The sequence below is a fragment of the Labeo rohita genome, chromosome 13, assembly GCF_022985175.1.
Source record: "Labeo rohita strain BAU-BD-2019 chromosome 13, IGBB_LRoh.1.0, whole genome shotgun sequence".
Taxonomy (NCBI): Eukaryota; Metazoa; Chordata; class Actinopteri; order Cypriniformes; family Cyprinidae; genus Labeo; species Labeo rohita.
In genome coordinates, this window is record NC_066881.1 from 8,908,008 (window position 1) to 8,920,906 (window position 12,899).

General features: G+C 35.1%; 1 protein-coding gene across 6 annotated transcripts in view; it reads right to left on the minus strand.

Annotated features, from left to right (window-relative positions):
- gbf1 (golgi brefeldin A resistant guanine nucleotide exchange factor 1) overlaps positions 1-12,868 on the minus strand; it is a 103,019-nt gene extending 90,151 nt beyond the window's left edge. For all 6 annotated transcript variants that reach the window (XM_051125537.1, XM_051125535.1, XM_051125533.1 and 3 more), the window contains exons 1-3: positions 12,727-12,868; positions 10,266-10,368; positions 8,393-8,459 (exon numbers count right to left, since the gene is read on the minus strand). In XM_051125537.1, coding sequence (XP_050981494.1) covers positions 8,393-8,459; positions 10,266-10,361 — 163 coding nt within the window. In that variant the 5' untranslated portion in view covers positions 10,362-10,368; positions 12,727-12,868. The remainder of the gene's footprint in view (positions 1-8,392; positions 8,460-10,265; positions 10,369-12,726) is intronic.
- Between the last annotated feature and the right edge of the window lie 31 nt (positions 12,869-12,899).

The following is a 12,899-nucleotide window of genomic DNA, read 5'->3' on the forward strand; positions in this document are numbered from 1 at the left end:
GTGAAGAGGAGCCAGAGATAGATGGGAGTCGTTTTGTGATGGAAACCTAGGATGGGTGATTGGGTGTAATGGAAGGAGGTCTTTCTCCTCAGGGGACAGCAGTTGTAAATTCCTTCCAGTGGACCTCTCACTATTCACCAGGTTAGGTCATCTCATCTCTTTGACATTCACATCGGGACAGTAACCCTGCCTTTAAACCTTTAGCTTAGCATTAGAGGTTAATGATAATAATTTGGATATTACGTATGCATCACAATATGGTACGATGTCAGCACGAGGCAAATGTCAAGTACCACCGTGACCCATCCCTGACGCTAAATTCAGTGGGGCTGACTACATAACCACTTTGAGGGAAAAAACAGAACATGTTGTACAGAAATTAAACAATTAATTTAATTTATCTGTCCTGTAAGTAATTACTGTTCTTTCCATCCGTGTTATTCTGTAACTTTAAACCTAAGTGAATTCCCTGTAGGAGCATTCATCACATTGATATTGAGAACACTCACACTCTACTTTCTATTTGTTTGCGATCTCAGATGATGTTACCAAGGACATGAGTGGCAGACCCTCATGTTTTCTTTCCTCTCCCTTCCCTTGAAGGGGAATTTATTTGCTCCATTTGCCGTGGTAAGTAAACATATTTGCATTTGTGTCAGTCTGATCTGACTTATGGCTCTTTTCGGTGCATTCTTGCAGATCATTTAGGTATGATATACATGCACATATCAAATGGCAGAGGGGTCCACAGGGTCTCAAAGGAGCAGGATATTCCCACGTGCCCTGGGAGAAACCCTTGTTGGGACGCCAGCACACAGGCACAGCTGTGAGCCTGAGACAGACCACACTTGACCTTGAGATATAGTTCACTTTACATATATATTAAGACTGAAACAGAGGACATCAGCGGCCAGTTACACAAACTTGGTTAAAATGGTACTCATTTAGGTTGTTTTCTTTAAGATCGGTCATAATATGTAAGTTTGACAAAAATTACATTAAGGCCCTACTGGTCATTATATATAATATATATATATATATATATAGCTGAATTTTTAATCATCCATTGCACCAGTCTTCAGTGTCACATGATCACCCAGAAATAATTTTGATTTATTTTGATTTATTAACAATGTGCTTATTTATTATCAATGTTGGAAAGAGTTTTTGCTGCTTAATAACTTTTGGAAACTGTGATACTTTTTTCAGGATTTTTTGATGAATAAGTAGTTCAAGAACTGCATTTAAGTTTTTACCATCACTTTTTAATAATTGAACACATCCTTGATGAAAAAAAAAATAATAATTCTTTCAAAAAGAAAATAAAAATACAGAGCAAAAACATCTGAATGGTAACTTTATTACTACAAAATTTATTTTTTAAATAAACGCTGTTCTTTTTTACTTTTTATTCAAAGAATCCTGAAAATCACAGATTCCAAAAAAAATATTGAGCAGCAAAAACTATTTCCAATATTGATAAATCAGCATATTAGAATGATTTCTGAAGGATCATGTGAAACTGAAGACTGGAGTACTAATTCTGAAAAAAAAAAAAAAATCAGCTTTGCATCACAGGAATAAATTATGTTTTAAAGTATATCAAAATAGTAAACCATTATTTTAAATTGCAATAATATTTCATAATATAATATTCGATGAGCATAAGGGAAAACATTAAAAATCTTTCTGATCCCAAACTTTTGAATGGTAGTGAATAAAAAAAAATGTGAATTTAAGACTTTTTTTGCATTATTTTTATGGCAATTAATAGCCCGTTCTCATTATTATTATAAATCTTGCAGTTTGTATTATGATTAAAAAAAATGTTTTTATATTATATATGTCATTCAAATAAAATTTTAAAGGGTCCAAAAACTGGGCTTTCCTTCATATGTTTGTCCCAAATAGCTTAGCAACCCTCAACCACTCATGCAGAAATGACTTCATATTTGTAGGTTGAAATGTCAAGTATAATTTCAAATACGCATGGAGACAAGAATTTGCAACTACTGTACTCAGGACCTGTCAAAGGCAAGGCAAATTTCTTAATCAAGAAGACACAGTCAAAGGATTCCTTCACAAGCCTTTGTTCAGGAGATGAAGAGATTACGGAAAGTGCCTGAAAAGAACCAGTGATCAAAGTATCACTGTGCTGTTTACTACAAAACTCAGTCGCTATCCAATCATCGGACGGTGTGGTCTGACCTATTAGAGGAGGAATTTCTTTACTACCTGAAAACCAAATGAGAGGAAAGGCTAGGAGTACAGGGTAAGTGAGAGAGTTGTCAATCATACAAAGCTCTGGTATTGGATCTACCGGGTGGCATCTTTAAACCTGTATTTGTATGAATAAAAATGAGAGGATTTAGTCTGTCGGCTTCCTCTGCAGACTTGTCAAAAAACCTGACCTTTGACGTGAAGGGAGGGGGGAGGGCTGGAGGAAGATTCAAAGCTTTAAAGGACTAAGGCTCGAGCTGACTAGTGTATAAAAAGTGAATACTATGAGCAGGTGAGACATCTTCATTCAATGCGACGTTTCCTTCTCCCCCTTATTGCCTCAGCGGTACGATATTCAATGTACAGCCAATATCAAAAATATCCAAGAGAATTACTTGACCCCACAGTGAATCCCACTTCTCAATTTGATGTTAAACAGACCATGTTTTATAGCTAGAATATCTCCCTTACAAAACCAGTAGATCCACAGAGCAGTTGTCCACCAAGCTAGATGTAAGATCTAAAGCTCATTTCTCCAACACCAGTGTTTGTGGATTTCAAAAACGGAGAGTCTAAAAGCTGATGGTGGAAAAACACTGACATTCGTTTGTCACCCCAAGTTGCTTGTTTGTAATTCCAGAGGGGTTGAGGATTAACAAGAACATCTGAATGGCTTCTGCTGCCAACAGAGGGCTATTGTTGTTTACATTTATTCTATAAATTGGTGGGTAACATAAGTTTAGCCATTTTCTATTAAACTTAGAGAAAATATAAACACATCTGGACTTATTTGTGATAGATTTCAGCTTACATTAGAATAGCTCAACCCCCTTGTCATCCAAGATTTTCATGTCTTTGTATTTTCAGTCATAAAGAAATTGTTTTTTGAGGAAAAAAAAAACAAAACAGGATTTCTCTCAATATAACAGACTTCTATGGTGCCCACAAGTTTGAACTTCCAAAATGCAGTTTAAATGCAGCTTCAAAGGACTCTAAACAATCCCAGCCGAGGAAGAAGGGATCTAGTGAAACAATCGGTTATTTACTAAAAATAAATAAAGAAATTGTACAATTTAAATACTTTTTAACCCCAAATGCTCATCTTGTCTAGCTCTGCATGAACTCTGTATTCCGGTTCATGACAGTTTAGAGTATGTCAAAAAACTCCTATCTCATTTTTTCCTCCAACTTCAAAACCGTCCTACATCACTGCAGAAGTACAGACCCAGTGTTGTGCAAAGATGATCAAACGCCATTTATAAAAAAGCTAAAACAGTGATGTAGGACGATGATTAACTGTCATTAACCAAAAACACACAAAGTTTAAGCAGGGCTAGACAAGACGAGCATTTGAAAACAAAGTATATAAATTCTACATTTTTTTTTAGAAAATAACTGATCATTTCACTAGATAAGACCATTCTTCCCTGGCTGGGATCGTTTAGAGCCCTTTGGAGCTGCATTTGAACTGTACTTCGGAAGTTCAAACTCAGGAGCACCATAGAAGTCCATTATATGGAGAAAAATCCTGAAATGTTTTCCCTCAAAAAACAATTTATGACTGAAGAAAGAAAGACATGAACATCTTGGATGACAAGGGGGTGAAAAATTATCTGTACATTTTTGTTCTGGAAGTGAACTACTCCTTTAAGAGCAAAATACTTTCTGTATGACTTTCTTTCAACATTGGATGCCACTGACTTTTATTGTATGGACAAACCCTGAGACATTTTTTAAAAATCTTAATTTCCACAGAATAAAGTCAGTCATACAGGTTTAGAACAACATGAGGCAGAGTAAACTGTTATTCAATAAAGGAATAGTTCACTCCAGAATTAAAATTTCCTGATAATTTACTCAACCCTGTGTCATTCAAGATGTTCATGTCTGTATGTCTTCAGTCGAAAAGAAATTAAAAATTTTGAAGAAAAAAATCCAAGAATTTCTCTCCATATAGTGGACTTCAATGGTGGCCAAAGGAGTCCAGTTTCAATGCATGTTCAAAGGGTTCTATACGATACACTACAAGGGTGAAATTATCTGTCATTGTTTTAGAAAAAAAATTATATACTCTTTAACCAGAAATGCCCATCTTGCACTAGCTCTGCGTCTACGACTTTACGCATTACATAGTTATTTACAAAGTGAACATGCATAGAAAAGTCAAACGCCCTTTAACAAAAAAGGCAAAACAACGATGACAGACTATTTTGAAGTTAGAGGAGAAAATGCACTCGCACTGATGCCATAGAAGAACCATTTAAGTTTCCCAAAGAACCTTTGAGTGAGCAGTTCTTAAACCATTTTGAAAATTTTAAATATCTGAAGAACATTTTGACTATAAAGAACCTTTTCTGCATTTGAAAGGTTCCGTGGATGCTCAAGGTTCTTCATGGAACCATCAATGCCAATAAAGAACCTTTATTTTTAAGAGTGTGAGATGGAGTTTTACTCCCTACCGATTTTGAAATCGAAGTATACAAACGAAGAACTAACTGCGCGTGACCTTTCCAACGTAATTATGTAATGCGTAAAGCCGTAGACGTAATTTTTTCAGAAAATTTTTACTAGATAAGACCTATTTTCCTCAGCTGGGTGCATGTTGAGCCCTTTGAACCTGCATTGAAACTGCAGTTTGGACCTTCAACCCGTTGATCTTCATTGAAGTCCACTGTATGGAGAAAAATCCTGGAACGTTTTCCTCAAAAACTTTAATTTCTTTTCGACTAAAGACAGAAAGACATGAACATCTTGGATGACATGGGGAGGGAGTAATTATCAGGAAATTTTAATTCAGGAGTGAACGGATACTTTCATTTTTTAAGCAACCCGTCCCTTTAACACATTTTACAACATCTAAAATCATTCTGCACAACTTTCCCCACAATTAGGGCAGAAAATGCAAAAGTCTCCAGATTCAGCCTCAGTCTTGGTTGCTTATCAGCAACTAAGCGTAGCTTCACTCCATGAGTCTTGTGCAAATAACACCAGATGAAATAGATCATTGCTGTCACCACCTTCATGCTGGAGATTCCAAGACAAGAGACAAATCGAAAACTCAGCGATGACTTCAGTACACCAGGCAAAAAAAGTAGGGTACTTGTGGCATCTATAACAAAATGTAACCTATGCTCCTGTTGAAACAGAAAACCAAGGAGGAAAAAAAACTTGACAATATGAAAATCTACTTGCAAACCTGTTGGGGGTGGGGGGGGGTAACTTCTTAGTCTTATTAAGCACATTTTACGAATACCACACTCACTGCTTGAATCAGGTGTAGTGAGATAGCATGAGTGGCAACACATTTCTGACGTACCAAATTCAGGAAACTCTTTGTTGCGTAAATACAAAAATGCCCTTATTCAAAAAGAGAATTTTTTTTTGTGGAACAAGAGACAACACTTCCTTTCCCAGAACAATCTATCTCTCGGGTTGACAAGCTTCCCTGCTATATTTACCCAACCTAAACTGCAGATGATATACTTCCAGCTGCACTCTGCCGCCATACGGCACATGTGCCTGCCAATCAAATGACTGGTGCAGAGGAAGGAGAATGAAACCTTTATCAAGCCAGCGAAAGTGGCTAGTAAACCTTTGGGGCTAATCCACATTTCCTTCAGCGGTATCTTTTGTTGTTGGCTAAGATAAAATGGCCACAATGTGAATGGAAATACTAGGCTTTCATTAAGAAGACAGCTGGACTACAAAAGTCCACCCAACACCATTTAAGAGACCCACATATAAATTTATTTCGCAGTGCAATGAGCCAAAACACTGGCAATATAATATGACCCCAACTCAACTCATTTTATCATTCCTAAAAAGGCAGTAAGCATTATTTGTGCACTATTTACTAAGCGCTTACATTTTTTGAATTCATAATTTAGAGCAAAAGAGTAAAACAAGGCAATCAGTAAGGTAAATCAAATCACTACAATGCACTTTCAGAAATACACTACCAGTCAAAAGTTTTTGAACAGTAGTTAGTTTTAATCTTTTTAAAGAACTCTCTTCTGCTCACCAAGCCTGCATTTATTTGATCAAACATACAGCAAAAGCAGCAATATTGTGAAATATATTTACCATTTAAAATAAGTGCTTTCCATGTTAATCCATTTTAAAATGTAATTTATTCCTGTAATCAAAGCTGAATTTTCAGCATCATTACTCCAGTCTTCAGTGTCAAATGATCCATCAGAAATCATTCTAATATGCTGATTTGTTTTTCCAAGATAATAATAATAATAATAATAATAATAATAATAATAGTGGAGTAATAATAACTGGAGTAATGATTCTAAAAATTTAGCTTTGAAATCACAGGAATAAATTACATTTTAAAATATATTCAAATAGAAAACAGTTATTTTACATAGTACAAATATGTAAAAATGTTACTGTTTTTGCTATACTTTGGATCAAATAAATGCAGGCTTAGTGAGCAAAGAGACTTTAAACAGTAAGATTTGTAATGTTTTTTTAATGTTCACAAACTTATGACTGGTAGTGTATCTTAACACATTATTTTGCATCCTACACTACCATTTAAAAGTGTTTTTTTTAATAAATATTCAGCCAATTGACCAAAAATGACAGTAAAGACATTTATGATGTTTCTATTCATTTCAAATAAATACTGTTAAACTTCCTATTCTAAAAGATCATGTGACTTTGAAGACTGGCACAATGACGCTCAAAATTCAGCTTTGCATCGCAGGAATAAATTACATTTTAAGGTGCATTCAAATGGAAAACAGTTATGTTATATTGCAATAATATTTTCAAATATTTCTATTATTTTAATCAAATAAACGCAACTTTAGTGAGCATAAGATACCTTCTAAATGGCAGTGTACCTAGGCTTGGAAAACAAGCTTCATCTATGCAACACTATGAAGTAGGTGAATGAAAGCCAAAACTTTTTCAACAGTGCAAGAGAACTAACAAGGCTTTTGCTATGGGTCAGAGGGGGAGTTTGGCAGATTTCTCCTTGTACCCAGACACAGCCGCTCCTGTCCATCTCCGAGCGGCACTATTCTCCGGAGAGAGGACTCCCTGTCCAGGGCTTCCATTACAGAGGCATGACGACATGCAGACTGAGTAGAGAGCTGCTGCACATCTCATCAACTCACACCCCTCCATTAATACACACTGAAATTCACTATGATGAATCAGGCTGGCATGCTTAGCAGGACTTTCAGCTACCAAAGGGAAGTCATGTTAGTCGAGATTGTTTATGCCCCTGTTACCCAAAAGACAGTCTAAAGGGCTTGTTTTAATCAGTCATCACACTCATTAATGTTACACTAAAGATACTTGAACTCCTAAGCCTTTAAGATTCTACTGTAATTCTATAAACAAACCATAGGTGTCAGTGTTGTGGATACAAGTGAGCAATTTACAGTAGAAGATTATTGGAATTGTGAAAAAAGTTCTATTTTGAGGACTCACAATGCCATTCAATCAGCTCCCATGACATAATAAAATAATTATATTAACAGTTATGAACAGACATAAAAATTAAATAGCACTGATTTTCATTCAAGATCAGTTTTGGGTGTTATAAATGATTACAATGCTCCTTTATGTTAAAAAGCATCACAGCAAGGCAGAATTTTAATTTCTTTTCAAACAGAGGAACAATTGCATAAAAGCACGGCATAACATTTACCCTAGCTGTCCTATTCATTAAGAGGCATTTGTATAACTAGATGAACAAACACTGACATAGTTTCAATGGGACCCCAAAAATTATGAGGTGCCGTAAGAGCCCAATAGTAAAGACATTGAGAAAGATAATATTGACTGATTTGAAAAGGCCATCCCTTTCCTCAGAGGAAATTTAGCATACACCTGGTTAAATATGCTTTCGTTCTGTAGCAGGAAAGAAGCACTTTTGCGAATGCTAAATGAGTCTGTTTAGTTTGATCCCGCCTGACGTGCTTCAGTCTAGTCTCAAATAGAGAAAAAAATGAAATGGTGCTTTGGCAGAATGCAACTTAGCTTTTTGTTTGTGCTTTAGACTTTTATCAACCAAATCTGCATTATTCAGACTGATGGGGAAATGGTTGACATTTCAACAGTTGCTATTACGAAATCAAGCAGCCAGCTAAATGGACCACAAAATGATTAAAACCTATCTACTGCAATTCTGAATTTGATCATGGCTAACCTTCTATGTTATTGAGAGTCTCTTTCAAGTGGCTGAAGCTGTTGAGTAGTGGGTCCTGTTCTTCATCCTGTAAAAGAAAAAGAATGAGAAAATCATTTTATCATTCTAGTCAGCAACAATTTGGCATGTTATGATTGCACTAACAACATAATTTTGATATTTCATGTTATTTAAATATGGGATGCTTTGTATCAATACCATATCAAGTATTGGCCAATATTACAGATTTTGCATTGATCAGTGATATGATATTCTATATTGGGTGATAATGGAAATTTAATTGTGCATTCTAATTTCTTCTATTATCACATTTAGAATACCTTTACATGGAAGCTCGTTTCCACCACTGAATTAAAATAAATATATAAATATAAATAAATATTATATAAACTTAGATTTCTGACTTTTTTCTCAGAACTGCCTGATATAAACTCGCAATTGCGAGTTATAGTTACAATTCCGACTTTTTTTCTCAGAATTGCATTATATAAACTCACAATTGCAAGACAAATTCAGAATTCTAAAATTAAAACTCGCAACTTGACTTTTTTCCTTGCAACTGAGTTTATATCTCCCTATTCTGACATTTTTCATGCAACTGTGCATTTATATCTCGCAATTCTGACTTTTTTTCTTAGAATTTTGTGATATAAACTTGCAATTGTGAGTTATAGTCAAAATTGCGAGATACAAACTTGCAATTGTGAAAAATTAAGACAGAATTGTGAGATATAAACACTGAATTATTTTTTTTTCAGAACTGCATGATATAAAGTCACAATTTTGAGTTATAAAGCCACAATCCTTTTTTTTTCTCTGAACTGCATGATAAAAACTGCATGATATAAAATTGCAAAACAAAGTCAGAATTACGAAATTATGCAATTCTGACTTTTTTTTTCCTTGCGACTGCGAGTTTATATCTAGCAATTCAGATTTTTTTCTCAATTTTGAGATATAAACTTGCAATTGGGAATTATGACATCAGAATTGTGAGATATATACTCAGAATTCTGACTTTGTTTCTCAGAATTGCATGATATGAACTCACAACTGTGACTTTTTTGCGTGACATAAACTCAATTGCAAGACAAAGTCAGAATTACAAGATAAAAACTCGCAATTCTTACTTTTTCTATCAAATGCAAGTTTGTATCTTGCAATTTTGACTTATTTTTTCTCAGAATTGTAAGATAAAGTCAATTGCGAGTTACAAAGACCAATTTTGCAGGGGGGGGGGGGTTGACTGATTATAAGATATAAACTCGTATTTTGATTTCCGAGTTTATATATCTTAATTTTAAGAAAAAATGTCAGTTTTGCGAGTTCATACCTCACAATTCTGAGAAAAAAAAAGTCATTTAATACTACAATTGCGAGATGTAAACTTGCAACTGCGAGAAAATAAAGTCGCAATTACCTTTTTTATTTTTAATTCAGTGGTGGAAACGGGCTTTGATACCTTTGCCATTATCTAACAACACTCACTTAAAGTAAATCTTTTTTAACAAAAATTGTGACACATATCTATATCCATTTTCATGTTGCACATTATAATCCTGTTATGCCTAAATTCATTTGTACATTTAAACAACTGATTTTATTTTTACTTTCTTTGGACAAAATGGTATAGAATTTCAATATCAGCCAAAAAAAGAATTATCAGCTTATCAATTTCAGTCAGAATCTTATTAATATCAGTGCATCCCTAAATTTAAATATTAAAGAATTTTGAGAAACATACTGTCATAAAATGTGGCCAGCACGGTTAGGCTGAATACCATTTCAAATATCTAACATAGGAAATCATGCCCTACATTTCAGACAACTACTATATTCTTACTATATTATAAACCTAAATTGGACAACTTACCAAAGGAGTACGGGTACTCCATCTAGAGTTCCTCTTGATAGCAGCGACGACTACAGAAATCTCCCCTTGAACGATGTATATATTCTTGTCCACCATAGTGAATCTAGGATTTAATTAGAAAAATGCAATTACACACAAGTACCAACTCAAAATCAAATGCATATAATTTTCCAGATGGCAAAAGAGACATATGCACATTACACAAGATCATCCTAGTCAGACAGCTCAGCTAGACTACAGGGGAGGTAATCTCTGTGCAAAGCATCAGACAATGCAACAGACAGGTAGCAGCAGTTCAGACTTCATTATTCAAGATTGCGCCTTGTGGGGACAAGACAAACATAACAGAAATCACAATGTTTTTGAAAGACGTGTTTATGCAAGGATATGTCTCTCAAAAACGATAATGCTAGAAATCAAACAACACAAACAATTTACTTATGCAGACATGGCTCATGTTCTGGAAAAGTGAAAGTAAAACTCATCTAACCATGATATGATGACTTCCACACTGATGACTAGATATAACGCAAGCACAGTGTTAAAGAGATAGTTCAAACATTTCTCATCTTCGGCAGACAAATTAAGATATTTCTGATGAAATCTGAGATCTTTCTGACCCTGCACAAACAGCATTAGAAGTACCATGCTAACAGAACTACTAATTTACTAAGACAAATTAATAGCAGTCAGAGAGTGACAACTGATATTTGTTTGCATTTTAAGCAAGTAATCTGCTATACAGTTATAAGCTCTTACAAAGTAACATTACAAATGATCAGAATCTTATTTTTAAGATTTTTCTGTTGCCTCATTTAATATTTATTTATGATATATTCTTACTATTATTTTAGATGTCAGGCTTTACAGAGTTAAGTGTAACAGTGCCAGGGTTGGGGCCATTCATGAATTGAATTGAGAATGAATGGTAAATTCAAATTCACTTCCTGGAATGGAATTGGAATTGGAATTGCACGCAGCTGACAGGAAATGGAATTGAATTGGAATGTCAGGAAACAGAATTGAAATCAAATAAATTCCACTTGAGATATTTAGGCCTGAGAGATGCAATCTTAGTGATGACAATTTTCAGGAAATTATGATAATTCGATGCAATAAAAAGTGAATGAAATACATGAATGAACATGACTCATTTTTTTGTGAGTTGAGACATATATTATGTGGTAATCATATATTGAATGTATAGTACATCCAGAAACTTATCACCACTGTCATTCAATTATTAATTCATAATGTACAGTTCTCATTTTTATTTACTTGCATTTGATCAACTCTATTTCATACATTACTTGGTATTTGTAAAGCATCATAAATAAAGTTCAAATCTATGTCTCTAAATGCAATCACAAATAAATGCTCAGAAACAGCAATAAATGGAATTCAGTGGAATTTCCCTGAATTAAATTCCACTTCCTGTAATTCCAATTCAATTCCAACTCTGTTTCCTGTAATTGTTGTTGAATTCCAATTCCAATTCCATTTCCTTCTTTGAATTGGAATTGTTGAGTTCATTCCTGAATAGACCCCAACCCTGAACAGTGCATTATGTCACTGCCTACTTACAGCATCCTCCTCCAGACCTACACATATTAAAGAGAAGTCTGAGTTGAAAATCACACTGAAAATCTGTGCATAAATCCCACCCCATCTAATGAAGCACAAAGCACAAACTGTTTCCTCTATTACAAGCAGATATTCCGATGAGAAGGCCTGGATCATTCAGTGATGATGGCCACGTACTAAGAACCAGCATCATGATGCTACAGAATACATCTGTATGATAGCCTCAGGCACCCTGCTATAAATCACTAAACTTCAACAGCATTAACAAAACCAACATCCTTTGATGACAAACAATCTTTCCACAGTCTCTCACACTGCACAGTATGATGTACAAAGGTTTCAGACGAGTGTTGAATTGATTATAGCTGCACTGATCAGTAGGCCAACAAGCTTAGCAGCCTGCTAGCAATGCTTGTCAACAACAAAATACAACATGTTTAGCGACCAGCAAACCACAGTTTGAACATATATATGATATAAGTGCCTTCCACATATCTTCTACTTCGAGATTCGACTATGAATGAAGAAACCAAAAGACTTGTGAACAAACAACAAAGCTGATGATGCAGCTAACCAACCTGTCAACAAGCTAGCAAGCGGTTTGTCACACTGCCTACAGCTATTAACCTAAACAAATAAACGTATTAAATGTGACACCGTGCCCCTCTCGTTCTGTTTTATAAAAGCGTGTATCTCCATCTAAAAGTAGGTGTCTGTCAAAACAGAAAAACGTGAAAACACCGCTGTTGACTAAGCCAACGAATCCAAAATGGCGTTCAAATTCATTTCCACTCATTTGGCTAACTAGTTTAGCAGGCTGTCAAAAGCGTTCAGACAAGTAATAATGTTGCAGTAACTGCGGTGAATAAAAGCTTACATTTTAGACAGTTCCACGTAGTGTTGTCATGCCCTGCTGTTTTTCTGTAATAGCACTAGACCGATATTCTGTCACCGGTAGGTAATCTCCTCCACAGGCAAACTTACTGACGTGGAAATGGAGCGGGCGCACACTACCATGATATTTCCTGTCAACAGACAGCTGTTCACAGC